At 41.7% G+C, this 18,669-nt stretch overlaps 2 protein-coding genes across 2 annotated transcripts; one reads left to right on the top strand and one right to left on the bottom strand.

Annotated features, from left to right (window-relative positions):
- Nucleotides 1–43: 43 nt before the first annotated feature.
- Nucleotides 44–1,839, bottom strand: prelid3a (PRELI domain containing 3A). Its single transcript, XM_073486066.1, has 6 exons — nt 1,775–1,839; nt 1,216–1,384; nt 780–869; nt 560–630; nt 267–369; nt 44–115 (listed from the first exon to the last, which is right to left on the bottom strand). Exons 1-6 carry the CDS (start codon nt 1,804–1,806, stop codon nt 44–46), a joined length of 537 nt encoding a protein of 178 aa, XP_073342167.1. The 5' UTR covers nt 1,807–1,839.
- A 2,849-nt stretch (nt 1,840–4,688) lies between these two features.
- elovl4a (ELOVL fatty acid elongase 4a) lies at nt 4,689–10,851 on the top strand. Its single transcript, XM_073486067.1, has 6 exons — nt 4,689–4,758; nt 5,754–5,941; nt 6,164–6,244; nt 7,085–7,256; nt 8,498–8,625; nt 8,790–10,851. The coding sequence occupies exons 1-6, from the start codon at nt 4,692–4,694 to the stop codon at nt 9,120–9,122; spliced, it is 969 nt and encodes a 322-aa protein (XP_073342168.1). The 5' UTR covers nt 4,689–4,691; the 3' UTR covers nt 9,123–10,851.
- Nucleotides 10,852–18,669: the final 7,818 nt, after the last annotated feature.

Here is an 18,669-nt window from a genome sequence, read left to right as displayed (position 1 = left end):
AGGACACAGTTGCAAAGGAGAGCAAAGAGAAGAGTTACCAGAGTTAGTAAATGTCACAGAGAGGTACGTTCTCTCTTTCAGAGTTCTGAATAATCCACTCAATAGCATCCCAACCCTACAGATTCACACAGAGAAACAGAAGAAGGTGACCACCAATGGAAATAGGAATGTTTGACAGTAAAGTCCCAGTAAGAAGACATGCAAAGAAATCTCCAGCAATATTTTTATTACTCAAGTTCAGACAACATAAATATGTGTGCCGTTACCTTCCTGGCGTTAGCTGACATTCTCCTCGCCATCATCCCCTCCAGGTAACTACTTAGACTCACTCCCTTGACTGTGATGATGGCCTCCTGGGTGAGGACGGTACTGAGGAGCAGGTGAGGGAGACAGTATGATTACTGTAAGACGTGGACAAACAGTACAACACTGTGTATCTGTAAGAACACAGGGTCTAACTCATTCCTATCTCTCTGCGCACTGTTACACTCACACTCCATACCCAGGAACGTTTTCAGAGGTGAAATGCAAAGATGAATGAACCGCACGATGCACTTACACCTCAGGGTTGTCTGGGTGCGGTCTGTAAAGAAGCCTCTCGTCTACTGAAATCAGGTTGGTGAGAGTAATCTGAAAATAAAAAATACATTTTCTCATTTATGTGAAGCATTGATATCTTATGATCCAAACACAGCGCACATTATTGATTTAGAAACAGCGGTTGCTATTACAATGAAGAGCAGTAATACCTGTGAATAGACAGACTCAGTATAACTTACATTTGTTGAGCACAACTCCATCTTTTTCTCGTCTGGGTCGACTATGGAATGTTCCTTCACATACGTCTGCGTCTGGCTGGTTCCCAGTATCTGTTAAACCACATAATACACAGTCAGTACAGTAGAATGAGCAGGAGCCTGTCTTACTTGATTATAAAGCAGGTCTAGGTCCAATATAAATACTTTGAAAGTATCAAAAGTGTCAGTGCCTTCTCAGGCCTGTGAGAGAGAGACTGGGTTCTCTCTCTTAAAGAGAGAGGCACCAAAACTGAGCATTCAGAGGGTGAATAGAGGTGCTGCAGCAACGGACAGTATGAAAGTATGAAGTGGATAATGAGCATAATGTGGGACCTTTACCAATGGACAGAGCAACTTATGCCCATTTATTTCTACACATTTTAGTGTGTGTGTGTGTGTCTGTGTGTTGATGACTGACCGCTCGCACAATGCTCGGGAGGCCCCATTCTGTGCTGAGGAGTCTGTGGCTGTGCAGGCGTCCCTCCTCATCCAGATTGCGTTCCAGCACGTCCACCCCGACCACGTTTGGGTTCATGGGGTTTGGGTACTTCCTCATAGCAGCCTTGATCACCGTCTCCCAGGGGTAACTGCACACACAACAGTACAAAAGAACATGAAGGGGAAGAAACATATTTCACTATTGGTCATCTTTTGATAACTTGGCAGAGTATACAGGAATGTTTTATGATGTCCTTATTAAGACACTTCACATGTGGTTCTCTGGACAGGATTGTGACTGTGAAGGCTGTGGTTGTGGCTGACTCCTAATGTTAATGCTCATAAAGTGACTCACCATCAGAGCAGGTGTAATGTACTGACCACAATCATATAATCATGAGCTTCAGAGCTGAAATAAATGTAGATGCATTCAAACTCAGTTAATGAAGTTGAAGGTCCCACCAGCCTAGTCCTGCAATGACAGACCAGCTCACTCTCCTTCATGGACACTCTGAAAAATAAACCCCAGTGTGACCAACCTGAAAACATGTTCCGTGCTCCAAATCTTCATCTTTCAAGAGACAGTCCTGACCCTAATCTCTGTAAAACCTCCGGTACCCGACAATGTATTTCACCGGACCATTTTCATATGAGCAACTAGCTCCAGTAATCACAGAAATGGGCCTTTGATGGAAGCTCACGACCATCGATGAAGCGAGTCCACAGAGCGCATCTCCGCTTTTCTTCGCAAAGAAAGCCTGCGGAGAGTCAACATGCGCTGCTGACGTCACAGGAACAGGCAGAAAACATGTAATTTACAGATATCAACAAATAAATTGGCGCAGCTAAGGACAAGAGAGAAGCCGGTGCACCAGCGGAACCACCAGGTGTCGAGCCGGACGGAGTGAGATACAGAGATCCGGTCAGGAATTTCAAAATAAAACAATTTTAGTGACCTGTGGTTGCGACTTCCCTTCACCGACATCATCCTCAGCCTTTTAAAAAGTATGACGGGATATATAGCATATATATATATCATCAGCAAGAGGCACTCACAAAAGATTTAAGAAGGGGCTTTTTCAGTGTAAAGTTTAGGTTAAACGTTTGAACCACTGGGGATCAAAATAACTTTAATACTACACACTCTTCTATTAAAATACTAATAAAGTCCTCGATATTTTATTAATATGGCTATGTTATTCAATAATATTCCTTACTTATATCCATTAGACACTTTTATAATAAGACTATCAAGCACCATAATGCAATAGACCAGGTTCTTTATCTATTTTAGATCGATACTGACTCACTTATAATGTGTTATGTTCACCATAGTGCAGTACAATTAGGCGAGCAGTGTTACAGTCTTATTTTGAAAGCCACAGCCCTGCTGTGCCTGCAGTACTCTGGTTGTGTGTGTCAGACTTGACGAAGCTGAAGTAGCTGCTGCTGCTGCTGCATCCGCCTCCATCTGTGCGCATGCGCGTAGCATCTTTCCATCATCCCAGCAGTCAAGTGTCACCGAAGGAGCGGAGCTGCGTCAAGCTCGAGACAGACAGAGAGAAGCAAGCCGGAAACTCGGTGAGACTGTTTTCAAATAAAAAGATTTTGTCAGGAGACTTGACGATGATGAATCAGTAGCTACAACATGAGCTCCCACACTCAGCAGTTAAATACTTAAAAGATAAACGTATCAATTGTTACGTTGAATTTACATTAAAATTTAGACCTAAGGATTTAACAGATGAAACGTCTGGCTGAATTATTACTGATATACATTATAATATAATGTCGGGCTGTGCAATTAATTATAAATGAAAATATCAACAAAATATCAACATGGCCATGGTCAATATCCAATTTGCAAGACTGGCAGTTTTTGATAAAGGTAAATTGTCTCACTCACACAGACATACAAATCGCATCATCGTCATTTGAATTATAAAAGTTAAAACATTTTAAAAAAAATACAATTCCCACTTAAATCGTGCAATAGCTGTCAAAATAATTGCAATATTATATAATAATGTTTTGATATTGAGACATCAGGTAGCCTACTTTTGTTTTCTCACTTTCTGCTGAGCTGCAGGAACATGCGTTGATGCTGTTTTATTTTGAAACTGTGAGCGGAAGTGTGAGGTGTACTGCCTCTGCCTTGCCGCTGCTGCTGTGGGGCTCAGAGGAGGAATTCAGTGGAGCAGACGCGCAGTGGAGGCCAGTGTGGTCCCTTAACGACAAATTCATGCCATCGCCGCTCGTCCGGCGGCCCGTTTATTTCACACTGTGTACGGAACAATTCATCAACTCACAGACATCAAGCTCAGTCGATTACGAGCCGGAATAACGCACACTGCATGACCTTGCATTGAAAGTCATTATAGACGGATCTTTAAAGCGCCGACACGGTAAGGTAATAAGCATCCTCACTCGCACGGAGGAGAAGGCGAGACCAATATGTCGATATGATGGGCTGCTGTGTGTTGTGCGCACTCATGTGGTTGATGTTATATCTCTTATGAAGAGTGGTCGTGTTTAGATCTGAGACGAAAACAGCTGAGAGAAATCATATTGATAACAGGAGCGCCTCGTTAGGCCGGACTGCATGCCGCAGAATGCAAATCCGCCATTCAAATGGTGAACGATGCTGCTGTATAAACATGAGGCCAGGCCTTTTATAAAATAACATGTGGTTAAATGTTTATTCAGACAGTGAGGCAGGTTTTTTTAATTATTTTTTATCAGAGCAGTTTGTATGAGGAGAACGCGTGCAGGACCAGATGCTGCAGCAGCGCCTGATCCGCTCCAGGCTGGGGGTGGGGGGTGGGGTTGGGGGGAGAAAGCGAGAGAGCGGGGAGAGAGAGAGAGAAAGTGTGTGTGTGAGAGAGAGAGAGAGAGGGAGAGAGGGGGAGAGAGGGGCGTCATCCTTATGGGATCATTAAATCACACTGTGTCTGACTGTGCACTCCACTGCTTACCAGCCTATGCGTCAGTCTGCCACTACATAGGAGGTGACCCATTTCAACGTGAAATTGGGGCACGAGGCAACCCCCCTCCTCATTATAAGGGCCACCAGGTTGGCTGGTGGTCGTGCTCAAGCCAAAAAAATCTGCTGACACATGCGCTCTGCCGGCCGGTGCTCCCAGCCTTTGTGCGCAATGAAGCCTATAGCTCGTCTATCGTGGCCTCATGGGGGCCACAGACCCCTATAGGCCTACAACTGGCCGTCTGTTGGCCTGGGTCCGTTTCTTTTAGATTAATCATTTTAAAAATGGAATTATTATGATGTTCCAGTTTAAAAAAATAAGCCTGGTCGGGGTGATGATGTTGATTACTGATCTCCCGGATGCTGACACCATCTCTTACTCAGTGGATCCAGCTGTGTTTAATAAAAGATGCCAGTTCAGAGGCCTCCTTTCTCACACCTGTCTCTTTAATTTAAGGTCATCGGCCACAGCCATGGAGATTGTCACACATTTAATTAATGACACCATAGAGTTCTACAAATGGACCTTAACTATTGCAGGTAATACTCTTGTATTTTTGTATTGTCTGAGAGTCAGTGTAAGAGATTTGAGAGAGAATGGTGATTTAAAAGTGACTTAAAGGATAAGTTCACCCCAAAATTTAAATGTAATCATTTTCTACTCACCCCCATGCTGATGGAAAGTCGGGTGAAGTTTCATATTAGTACACAAAACGTTCCTGGTGTTTCACAGTAAAACAGTGTTGCAGCATTCTCCTAAAGAATTGAAGTAGATTCTTTTAAAATGTATGAAAGTACCTGAAATAAATTATAAAATGCATCTTAAATACATCTTGTGTGGTGTAATCCAAGTGTCCTGAAGCCCAGAAATTCCAAATTAATTAAAAATGTTATTGTCACCCTTTTTTAAGATGAAATCTTCTCTCTAGCTGCTAAGCTAAAAGTGTTACCGCACGTCTGCATGAGCTTGACTGCGCGTTGAGGGTGCTATTCACATCTTTTTTAATTTGGGATCTCGAGCCTTCCTGAGACTTGGATTACACCAGACGAGCTGCATGGAATTTTCATTTTTTGGGTGAACTCATCCTTTAATACACATTCTTGTGTGTATATACACTATTTGTACATCTTCAGCTATGTTCTTCCTTTAAAGACTCAGTCAGAAACAGGCTTGTTGTATCTGAAGTGGAATCAGTTTTGATTCATCTGCTAAATCAATGAAATGAAAAATGTTGTTGGGATGAATACAGTTTATTTCATCTCACAGAAGAAAATACATTCACACACACACACACACACACACAGACACACACACACACAACATTCTGATAGTATCACGTAAACCATTAAACAATGGTGTCGACACCAAACTGACCTCCAGACAGGTCACCTCAGGACAAAATCTACCATCTGTACTCGGCACCAGTTTGACCTGCACTCTTCTTTAAATAAGCTGACACTGCACCCACACTGTGTCAGTGTGCTGCGAACAGTAAGAATAGTTATGTAATGCTCCGAGCATCTCTGTCCCACAGACAAGCGGGTGGAGAAATGGCCTCTGATGGACAACCCCCTGCCCACACTGGCCATCAGCACCTCCTACCTGCTGTTTCTCTGGCTGGGGCCCAAATACATGAAGAACAGAGAGCCCTTCCAGCTCCGCAAAACACTTATTGTTTACAACTTCAGCATGGTCTTCCTCAACTTCTTTATCTTTAAAGAGGTAGGTTATTATTGGAGTTTTATCTCAAACGAGGGCTGGGCAATATCTTTTATATATCATATTATCATGACAAGAGTCTTAGATTTTGGATATCGTTATATGGCAAAAGCTCTCTGCCTTCATTCGGTCTCTATTCCTCTGTCGTCACTCTCACTGTGTGGTTCTGCCTTTGTCCATTTATTATCAGTGATTCAACAGAGATGTTCTTTTTTTTTCTTTTAGCTGTTTATGGCAGCGCGGGCGGCAAGCTACAGTTACATTTGTCAACCTGTGGACTACTCAGATGATCCCAATGAAGTCAGGGTGAGTGTTGCAGGAGGTTGTAGACACACACATAAAAACACATGCACACACTCAGTTGTATTAATAGAAATGGCGCATTTACCACAATGGCCTGCCATATTATGTAACTTACTTTCATATGATTATGTGTGTGCAGTAGGGCTGCACAATTAATTGAGATATTATTGAAAGAGCAATATGGCTAAGTGCTATATCCAAATTGAGAAGCTGTACTTTGATAGAGGTAAAGTAAATGACAAAAGAGCATAATAACAAAATGTACAGTTAAGACCCCAACAAATGCTAAACCATCATGACTTTACTAGCATTTTCATTGAAAATGAGAATTGTAATGCAAAAATGATCATTTCCACTGGAATATCTGTATATAATCACATTCATTTGTATTCTTTTTACCATATCGTTGAGCCTAAGTGTGCAGTAATTTGTTACCAAAAGGAACAAGACACCTCTACTAATTTACAACAACGTATCATGCTCTACTGTAACACTACTCTACAAATAATTAAGAAAACCCTGGTAAGGGTGCCAGTGAAGCTCCAGTCTAACTGGTTTTAGAAACATGATCAGCTTCTGTTCATTTGGACCGTGCTTCTGTTATCAGAAAAAGTGTGAGCTGGAAGAGGGATCACTGAAGGTGTTCAGTTTCACCTTCCTTCCCTCTGCTCCATGACGTAGTTACACATGTGACGCAGTCAAGTCGGCCTCAGGTAACTCCTGGGGTTCAACTCCTCAATGACTTCAACTGTCTGTTTCTCTTTTTTCTTTGTGTTTCCTTCCTCCACCTGCACTTGCCTTCTCTTCCCTTCAAACCAATTCTCATGTTTCTGTCTGAGACAGGTGGCAGGAGCTCTATGGTGGTATTTCGTCTCCAAGGGCATCGAGTACCTGGACACGGTGTTTTTCATCCTGAGGAAAAAATTCAACCAGGTTACTTTCCTGCACGTCTACCACCACTGCACCATGTTCACGCTCTGGTGGATCGGCATCAAGTGGGTGGCAGGAGGACAGTGTGAGTACCTCATGCTACAATAGAGCTCTACTTTATGCTTTTAGCTCTATGTGTGCCTACAAAGATGTTATCAAACAATTAAAATAGTTGTGATCTTTACCCCCTATTTCCTTTGCTAATCACCTATACTGTGCTTTCCACAAGCTTCCACAGTGTACCATAAGTTGTGCGGTTGTTTTCCCATTTTTGTGGAAGCTATGGGCTTTCGTTTATTTCCCTGTCATGGATGGATTACAAAATGGATCCACCAGCACAGGCTCAGGAGCCCGCAGGTGTCAAGGGGCCCTGAAGCCATGCAGAGTCAAATGCTCAGTCAAATCTAGGCATTTCTGGGTCATGTTTTTTTTATCTCCTGGTCCTAAACCAAGTCCATGTCTGTGCCCAGGCGGCCTTTGTCATGTGTCATAATTCGTCCATGCCATCAAAGAGAAACATATTGCAAAGACATAGATAAATAATAATCCAACACAGTGCTGAATCATTTCTTGTTAATCTCTTTGTGTTAAAGGTATACTACGCAGGATTTGTTGGTTGCTGTTTGTAATCACACCATTCAAAGTTTGCCCTTCCGCCTGGCTCAACAGTTGAGGGGCAAACTCTAGCCATCACAGAGAGAGAGAGAGCAGCTAGAGCCCAAGCTTGAGAGTGAATGAATAGAGGAAGCAACAAAGCAGTGAATCAGAGAAATGAAACCTTTTCTGATTGTTTCATGGCGGTTATATTCTAAAGCACACACGCTCACAGCTTCACAACCCTCCAGATTTTGTGTGAATGCAGCCGAAGTGCACACTTCACCCTGCCCACTGTTTGCCTCTCTGCTGTGTGTGTTTGTAGCCCTGACCTGCCCTCGATCAAACAGACACGCAGAGCTGTTGCTCTTTATACATCCATGACAGACCGAGGTTGACGCCCAGAAACATCCTGAACACAACAAAGGCCTAAGAGGATAAGAAAATGGCAGCGTCTCTGCAGATACAGACACCACCACACGCTCCGGTCATAAGTGATGATTGAGAAGGGCTGTTTTTGTAGTCTATACATTGTTTTTTTTTTATTTTAGGAAAGTCCTGCATAGTATATCTTAAATGGAGTTGGAAAATTGTTGTCAATAATGTCAAGTATTCACAGTTTGGGGGTTTAAGGATTTATACAAACCAAAAGTGTGTAACAAAACTGTATTCTAGCACCACAACTGGCATAACAAAACTAATATCACTGCTGTAATTTTCTTTTCTTTGCAGCATTCTTTGGTGCGCACATGAACGCAGCAATCCACGTCTTGATGTACCTGTATTATGGCCTGGCCTCCTGTGGACCCAAGATCCAGAAGTACCTGTGGTGGAAGAAGTACTTGACCATCATCCAGATGGTAAGACATTGCCTCACTGTGTGGCAGATTTCAAGTATTCCTTTAACACATTTTAGAAGGTTAATCTTACCTCACATCTTACACTGTATCTCGGCCATTTTGAAAAAGTGTGAAACAGTTATACGATGCAAAAATGCGATTTTGTCTCCTTCTTTGCGTCTCAGATCCAGTTCCACGTCACCATCGGCCACACAGCCCTGTCCCTCTACGTCAACTGCGACTTCCCCCACTGGATGCACTACTCCCTCATCTGCTACGCCATCACCTTCATCATCCTCTTCGGCAACTTCTACTACCAGACCTACCGCCGCCAGCAGCCCAGGCGCGACGCTTCCTCCTCCACCTCCTCCTCCAAAGCAGGCAAGGCCCTCTCTAACGGGACCCTCAACGGGCTCAGCAAGGCCGCCAACGGAGCAGTGTTGACCGGGAGCAAAGAGGAGAAGCCCCAGGAGAACTCTGGCAGGAGAAAGAGGAAAGGAAGGGCTAAAAGAGATTAGAGGAAGAGGAGCGAGAGAGAGGTAGAGGTGAGGTAGGGCCTTGGGTTCTAGGGTGATCGTGCTAAAACATGAGAGACTTAATTTGAGGAAGATTTAGCTGGATGGATGCTTTAAGGTGTGATGTGTTTATTTAAGCCATGATCTGAGTTGTTGTAGATAAAGTATGAGACAGGCTTGTGTTGAGAGAGAATCATTCTGTTAGTGAGAGGTGTCAAAGGTCTTCAAAGATAACCCAAAATACAGTCGCGTTTGGTGCGGGATAGATCTTAGTATTCCCTCTCTTTATTGTGGTGCCAAGTACCGTAGATCTGGTTCAGAAAGTGACTTTCAGCAACTAAAATTGAGCCTGAGACAGAGTTTACCAGGCCCGTTTGGCACGCTGGGAAAGCTACATTAAATGCGCTGAGCTGCTTGAAAAAGATTATATATCATTGTTATTAGCAATCACTGCTGTATCGAGACAGGAATACACATCATAACACATGCACAAACATGTCAGTTTAATATCTTTTTTCTTTGTCCAACTTTACAGATATGAAACCGATGATAATGTACAGTATCATGTCATTTTTGTCCTCAAGTTATTATTGATGTTACGTGAGAGAGACTTTTGAGTTTACAGTTGTTTTGCTAAATAGACACCTCTGCAGTTATCCACTTATTTGTGAACATGGAGTTGTCTGTTATTTTTATTTATTTCAAGTTTCACTGTTGAGCTTTCACCCCATTAGCGCACAACTCTAAAGAAGGAAAATAAATCAATCTCCGGAGGTAAGAGGTACATAGAAATAGAGAAAAATAGATTTCTAACCCTTCGAGACTTCAAATGGGATCGTTCCATCACTGGTTTATGATGGGACAATCATCTACTGGAGGTCATACAAGGGTCACATTTTCTATTTCTGTATACAACTGTAACAGGTTTTGTATATCCCTACTTGTATGTAATGAGAAGAAAAGTATGAATATTATCCAGAGAAATGATGGATCTGATGATGTTCTCAAGCTGGTGGAGTTTTGTCTTTGCAGATGTTTACCTGTCTTTTTATATCATATCCTCTCTGATGTCGTCGTTTGTCTTACATGCCGGTGAAAACGTTGTGTGCCGAACAGAGAAGCGGTGGCGTTCTGGGTTCCCCTTGTACTGACGGAGAATTCAGAAGCAGCTAACAGCCAGTTTTTATCAAGCTCAACCAAGCCTAACTGAAGCGCTACTTTCCTCCCATATCCAATCAAATATCTTTTCGTGTCTATGTTTTCAGGCTTATTAAACCGTGTCCTGAGCTGGCTTGAATGTAACTTTATCAGGGGAACAAACTTGGATTTAAAAAGATAAAGATTTATATACAAAAAGAGCTGGTGAACCTCTATAGTGACTGCGTATGTTATACCACTATGAAGAATAACTTTGCTCTGCCTGTAGTATATAGAATCAGCTGTCGGCTCTATATCAGCAGATCCAGCTTTATGTCACCCATCAACCAATGCATTTTGATGTTATTTATTGGTTCTTTCTATTTATTTTCATGTAAATACCAGTTTCCATCTAGCTGAGAGTGCTTGTCTGTGTATTTGTGTTCTTTTTGTGTTGTACATATTACATTGTGATATTTTGTACACTGCGCATTTGGGAATGTTCCCAGCTTGTTAGCTTGGACAGTTATACGTCCACATTGCTTCTGTGTTTTTTTTTTTGTTTTTTTTAAAGTGTCATAACTTTGAACTCTCTTCAAATTGAATAAAACTGAATGCCTCTACAGTACAAATGTATTGCCACTTCATTGAGCTGTCTACTTCGTGGTTCTTTAACAAGGATATAAATTGTCTTACATTCTCTGTGGATCAAGACAAGATTAGATCAGACAGTTTAATTAATCCCTGTGGGGAAAAACTCATTTGCCACGAAATCAGCTCACACAGACTACAAACAATAAAGACATTGCATTCAAAGTACACAACAAATAAATAACACCATAAAACCCATTGGAGACATGACTAATGGAGAAAGATGCTACTGATCTAGAACACATCAAAAAGTTTCTAATTAAAAACTCTGACCGCCGCTGGAACAAAATATTTTCTGAGGCATTTCTGGAGCTTCACAGCAAAACAACATTGCAGCATTCCCCTAAACAACTGAAATAGATGGAGACTTTATTTAAAATGTAAAACAACAAAACAAAACAAACCCCATACAGTGGCTTCATACAGCTCACCCAGAGTCATCCATGTCCCTGGAAGCTCTGAAATCCCAAACTGATATGAAAAGATGCATGGTCAAGCTTGTGCACCCACTTCAGACAGGGTTAGTGCTAATGTTTTTAGCATAGCAGCTAAAGTGAAGATTTTGGCTATAAAAAGTGTGTAAATACCATCTTTTCAAATTAGTTTGGAAATTCTGGGCTTCTGGAGACTTGGATTAAGTTGGACTAGCTGTGTGAAGCTAGTTTCATTTTATGTTTTAAAACAATCCACTTCAGCTGTGTAGGAGAATGCTGCAGCTCTGTTTTGCTGTGAAGCTCCAGAAATGTTTTGTGGACTACAAAGCTTCACCCAACTTTCCATTAGCACAGGGGTGACTGAACTTTTATTTTTGGGTGAACTTATCTTTTAACTGATAAAAACATGAAGAAGCTTCTTAAATGATCTGAACTTCCTCAATAATACTCTTGACTGAGCCTTCCTGAATACAAAATGTTCTTTTTCCAGTTACATTTACTTTAACTTCCAGGCAGACACCAAGATATATGTAAGACCGGACAATCTCTATCTGCTGCCTCTAAATTATCACTGGGAAGACATTCCTCCTTCTTCCCTCTGAAATCAATGATTAACTCTTTGGTCTTCCCAACATTCAATTAAAAATTGTATTTATCACACCTGAGTGACAAATAATTCAACTGCTATTTGTACTGCTAGCCATGTCATTCCCATAAAGTATACCCACAGTGTCATCTGAAAACTTTTGGGTTTGACAAGACACCTGACTATGCCTACAGTCAGCGATAGAGTGAGAATAAAAAGGGTGGATGTGAAAACACAATGTTGGTAACAGAAGTGCAGAGTATGTTTGAGACACTAGAGGGCACCATGGTTACATTACAGTGAATCAGCATCACTTTATGATACAGTATGCTCACTATGCTCCCCACGTTTTGAACCATCCACTGTAATTATGAAAATGACTTCACCTCAAGATAAAGAACTTTATAAAGTTTTATGATATAAGGAGAAGAATATAATCTCTCAAAAACTGTTGATGGGGATCTGAAAATTATGAGCCTTCTGGTTATCAGTTTGCTATTGTCTCAGTGTATGATCAAAACCTTTCCACTCAGGCAGCCCCAGGTTTGAAGTAGCTATAAAATGGATTGAAGCTGTTAGAAAGAAACATACATGCAAGTACATTTATTAAAGTGCTGTACTAATTACTACATTTTTACAGGACCTTTACTTGAATATTTATTTTATTTTCTGTTTCTTTATACTTCCACCTTTATATTTCTCCACATTTGATAGATAGATAGATAGATAGATAGATAGATAGATAGATAGATAGATAGATAGATAGAAAGAAATACTAAAACATTCATCTGATAGCTGATACTACCTTCAAGGTTTTACAGACAAAAATAAGATGAACAAATTAAATTATGTTTGATTTAATTTGAATAACTTTTATTTGCAATTAAGTATTTTACATATATCATATATATTAATACTTTTACTCACAATGAATCCTGATTCCTTCACTGTTGGTGCCAATATAGACATATTGAGAGTAATTTCTTTAAACCATTTATGTCTCTTTGCCAGTTAAAATTATTAAATGATTAGATTTTTAACATCATTTTAAAAGCCCCCTTACCTTTCACACATTTATAGCAAATAAGCATCAAAATCTATGGTTGTATAGAGGTGTGATTCTGATACAGGGTGGGGTTACGCCCGCCATGTTTTGAGTCAGAAGTTGCTTGTCTGATATACTTTAAAAAAACATAACTATGCTAAAGGCAAATCTCTGTTTGGTAGCCACAAAGAGAATAACATCTGAAAACTGAATCTATAACACCGCTCATCCCTGTCGAATTCTCCACATAGACAAAGGTTTCCATGGTAACTGTACACAGCAGCTGTCTGACCCCCCTTCACTCCCTCATCCTCCCAAAGACCTCCCACCCCCACCCACTGCATCCCATGCAATCACGTTATTTTGAATCAGCTGGGTATGTGTGAAATGGCACCGGCGCAATAAACTATTAAACAGTGTTTCAGTGTGTGTGAGAGAGTGGGTGGTTTCATGTGTGTGTGTGTTTGTGCTTGTGTAATAGGTAGAGAGGATTGAGAAACACATTTCTATGTGTGTGCAACCCCCCCTCTCCCCCTCCTGCAGAGTTTATGAGTGAGAGGCCTCCACCAGCAGAGGGGTATTACATGGATGAGGGTTGTGTTATTCCTCAACTCGGAGCAATAATTTCACAACTCAGTAACAGAAAACCACGACCCCATCAGCAACCTTTCCCTCGGATGGTGTCTCCGTATCCTTCCAACTGTTTTAAGCCCTTCCCTCCAGTCTCTTGTGGTTGACAAATACAATTTTTGCATTGGCACAACTGACTGTATAAAAAAGGATTAGCACTCAAATGTCCTGCAGCAACCCATTAAACATCTTTTATAATGGCTTTTTAGCATCTTTAGCCTTAGCATAAGTACAGTATGCCAGTTCTTACATTATGTGTCGGTTTTATGTCTCATTAACGTAATCTCTTTACGGTTTCATGTCAACCCACCTATTATCTTTATTCAAATGTTGGTCTTGACTAAGCTCTTTCATACATCCTCACACGCCATTCAACAGAGCATACGTACTAAAAGAAACAGCTAGACAAGCAAAACGTGTATATATCTCTGTATGCACTGTATGTGTTCATACAGACAGGATTCAGAGGACTACATCAGCATTTGTACATGTCAGTTTGTATATGTGTCTGTATCTATGCAGAACTACCTCCTTCAGTGAAATCCCGTGTGGATTTCACTGCAAAGTAACAATTTTCCTGCCTGTCAGGAGCTCAGTTGATATCTGGAGCACGACAACTGAGACCGGAGACAGGCGTGTTTTTTATGCCTCACAGTAGAAATGTATTGCACCAAACAGGCACGAGCTTCACAGAGCCCTCCTCTGCTTACCTGTCAGAATAAAGGTTTAAAGCTTAAAAAAACTTGTTTTTTTACATTACCACATGCAAGGCATGTCATTAGCTATGTATGTATATGACTTCTCTTATGCGATTATTGTTCTCCCTCTGCTGTTTGTTGTTTACGATGTTTGAGGCTAAATCCAACAATCACATTTAAATCATGCTAATGTATCAAATCATGTGGAAACGATAAATTGATGCAAAATGTATGTATGTCCACTTAAAACACTATAAACTGCAGTTTTAAAGGAAATATTGTACACATTTTCAGATTCATAATTTTCTTTTGGGTGACTACTAGAATAGGTTGACTTGCTTTAGTGCTCAAAAAAGATCTTTTACATGAACAAAAAACACAGAAGGAAAGGGGGAAAAAAAACAAAAAAGCATAACAGGTATCCTTTAAAAATTATGAAACCCAGCACAGAAACTACAACATGACACTGCAGATTACTCCTGATTACGTATAAACAGTGACAAGTACACAGCCTGGGATCCCCGTCTACACATGGTGTTACTGTTATGATCCGAGGTAAGAGTGTTTGTGATAATAGAGAAAGCGCGAATGAGAGAGAAACTTGGGAGTGTGAAATGAATGAGGGTGATATTTATAGATGTATGTTCACCAGGGCCTTGCTCTCTCTCTTGCAGTCTCTCTCTCTCTATCACAAACACACACACACACACACACACACACACACAAACAGCCACTCTAGCACCAGTAAATGGTGTGGAAGGAAGGACTTGGAAGAGAATTACTACTAAAAATACTACTCATTAAGATGGACACAATAAAAAAGAAAAAACAGTGACAACACTGGCAGGAGTTGTTGTTGAGCGAACTGTCTCATTATCACTGTAGAAAATGTCCATCTTAATAAGTAATTCAGTCTCATATGAGGTGTTTAACAGTGTTCACTCTAATGGGATGAGATTAAGACATCAATTTATGTTTCTAATCCTAATAGATGAATACCTGGATATACATATTCAACTTAAATTGCTAGATTATATGTATCAGCAATGTATACAAACTAACAAAGATGCATATGTTATGGATTCAACATTTCCAATGATTAAGACACTAATGTCTTCTCAGAGCATGAATCAACACTTTCTCAGCCAGGCATTACCTTCCTTTGTTTTATTTAAGACGAAGCAGAATCAGTAATCTTGTCTGCCACATGGGAGCCTCCATGACGCAGACATCTGTCACTTTAATTCTAGCAAATGATTGAATAGTCCTGGGGCAGGAGGAGAGGATAGGTGGGGGAAGTGGTGAATGTGTGTGTGTGTGTCACTGTGAAAGGGAGTGCAAGACCCCAAACATCTGTTATCCTATTCAGGGAAAATAGATCATCATTCCTGCCCGACGCTGGCTGATTGGCCCTGCAACATCTTGTCTGGCAATTAAACTGGGATTACAATAGAGAGCAGCCTTGATTCTGAATGGATCAAGATATAGTGTTGTAAAAGCCTGCAGTGACAAAGGCAAATGGATTGAACAGAGGTACAGAAGGAGGCTATAAGAGCTGTGGTTACTGAAGCCTTGACAGAAGCTAAAATCCATTCCATAAAACTTTCAGAGCAGAGCCAATCCTAGTCGATCCCTGACACGTCCTGCAAACTTGCTTGTTATTTTACTCGCACAGGGTAATACATGCAACACCAGTCTGCCTCCTTCGCTGGAGGTGTATCTTTAACCAACCATGAGCCGTTTCAGATGTGTGCATGCTTTTTATCTCGTTGGCACAGGTCCAAGAATTTAATGCCCCAAATGACTGGTGAGATGGGTCCAGCCCACCATCATGTAATTTAATCAAAGTGGAGATGCCTTAGGTTTATGAGTTGAGCCTGTTTCCAAGCAGAATACATGCTCCTCAGGAACCATTTCCTTTGGAAAAACTCACACGTGAACCTGTTTTCAAACCAAATCTGCTGTGATTGCATTTTCCATCTCCTCACAACACAGATTTAAACAAATTCTGTGAGAAATGAATGGCGGGCAGAAGTCCAAATGAAATTGCTTATTTATCCCCTGACAACATTAAGGTTAGGCCCATTCTGCCCTCTCCAAACACTATAGTTTGACTAATGATTCCTGGGCATTTGTGGAAAAATATTGCGCAACAGCTTCAGATTTGGGTTTTCAGAGGGATGAGAGATGGGAACAAGACGGCCAAGAAACAATTATATAGAAACAACCAAGCTTTTGAATGTTTTGAAAGAGTCATTTTGGCTGTAAATAAAACCTGTGACTGGATCTTTTCACTGAAATCCAACTCACAAATGGATATCATGAGTCCTTAATCATTCAAAAAAATGTCAGTAAACAAGACTTTTTTACATGTGCTCTTGATTTGAGGAGCATAACTGTTTCTTATGACAAGAAAAAGATGGAAACGTACAGTGGGTCCATGCATTACTGTAAAACGTGTAAAATGAGACAGGCAATCCTGCAGAAAATGCTTTTGTTTTATAAAAATGCTGTGCATGCTCTGGTTCAGTGACAGCTGTTGAATAAAGTCCATTGAGCTCAGCCATATTGCCCTAATGGCATAAAGAGTCTTATTTTACATTCTTACAGTCTCTCTAGTGGTCAAGCCAAATCCATTAACTCAAGGTCAATTCAAATGACTGAATACAAGGTGGATGTACAGTTGCAAGTGGCTCATCCAATCAGTGTTCAGATAGAGAGATAGAGAGAAAGAGAGAGAGTGAGGGAGAGAGAGAGACTGTCTTCTTCCAATGAGAGCAGCCTGCTGCGTGCGGCTTCACTTCCGTGCAGCCCCGGCCCTCCTAGCGATGATGTAATGTCATGAATATTGAAACAGGTTGCTTGGTGGTCGGGAGGCGCTCGACTCAGCATCCCTTCTGTCTCCCCATCACCACTACCCTTTAGCATCCGACAGAAAAAACACCCAGAAAAGGTAAGAAAATTCAATTGGCGCTTCATGATTTCCACGTGATAATCCCTTGTGTTAGAGCACACAGGCGTGTTTGAGATGAATGTGCCAACAGTAACCTGTATGAAGGGCAAATGTCTGACTGTGATCCACATTATGTTCTGTGCTGTCAGGCCTCCGAGGTGGCTTGATTTACTGTTGCTGCTCCCAGTTGTTTATCTGTAGAAACAGCTCGGAGCTATGCTCTTTTTTCTTGTTTAGACTCATGCTTATCTTGATTAAATCAGATTGAGAGGTTGTGTGTGAGGGGGTTGAGTGTGTTACAGACAGACAGTCGATGTTTGGTGCTTTAAAACCACAGAGACAAAAGAAAAAAATGCATGAACTGTTCCAACTGTGGTAAAGGTGAAAGAACCGGTGTGTTCGCTGCTTCTGACACTTTTATGGTTCATCTTCCATCCATCTGAGTAATGAGTCATCGCTAATGTTGGATATGAGGAGTAAGATGATGGCTGACAGGCTCTCTCAGTACTCCTGTAAGCCTGGATGGGGCTCATCAAGAAGCTGAACCACCCTTTGTCTATTTTGGGTCTATCGAGGATCCGATCAGAGTCCACTCAGAATCGTATTTATGTCAACTGAGCTGGAGCCGATTTTAATTGGCTGGCTGCTGCCCCAGGTTTAACAGCCAATGACATTGCCTTCTCTTAGCTCTCCCTTTCTCGCCAATTGCCCTTTCGGCAGCGCAGATGACGCAAACGATTGTCTAATTGCCCGGTGTGCAGCTGATCTCACACACATCTCAGTAAACAGGGCTGAATGGCCGACTGCACATCAGTGGTGGTCACGTATACCTGTCTCCGGGCGCGCAGCCTAATTAGCCTCGCTGCGTAAATAATGAGCTCATCTACAATGCAAGGTGCGTCCTGATGGATCTGCTGTAATCAGACTATTTCTATTCGCTTTACAGTGTAGTCCAAGTTTTATTAGTTGGTCGACCTGTGGATGATAATCTTTTCTTACGAGTGTTTTCGAGCCCAGATCACATCCATCTTTTGTAGCCTTTAGGTCTGAAAAGTCAATTGTCCCCCTGCTGCAGGGATACAGATGAAGGGGATGGATGTTGTTGAGGATGAGCTGAGCCTTTGACACCATGATGAACCCATCCTCTGCCGACTCGCAGCGGCAGCCAGACAATAGCAGCCGGAAGCAGCAGCAGCAGCGCTCGTCTTCTCCGGCCGGGCTCAAAGACAGTGGATCTAAAGCTACACAGAAGGGCAGCAACTCGTCAAAGCCCATCACGTCAAAGCAAGGAGGAGGTGGAGGAGGGAGAAGCAGCCGAGGTCATTCTCCCGTTTGCACAGGCAAGGAGCGGCAGGCCGGAGGCGCTCCTGCCGTCAGAGGCGCGGCTGCTGTCCAGGCTGCTGGTGCTGAAAGCCC

This window comes from Pagrus major, chromosome 17 (genome assembly GCF_040436345.1).
Source record: "Pagrus major chromosome 17, Pma_NU_1.0".
Taxonomy (NCBI): Eukaryota; Metazoa; Chordata; class Actinopteri; order Spariformes; family Sparidae; genus Pagrus; species Pagrus major.
Note: the sequence above shows the minus strand (reverse complement) of the source record. Positions and strands in the feature narration are given on the sequence as shown.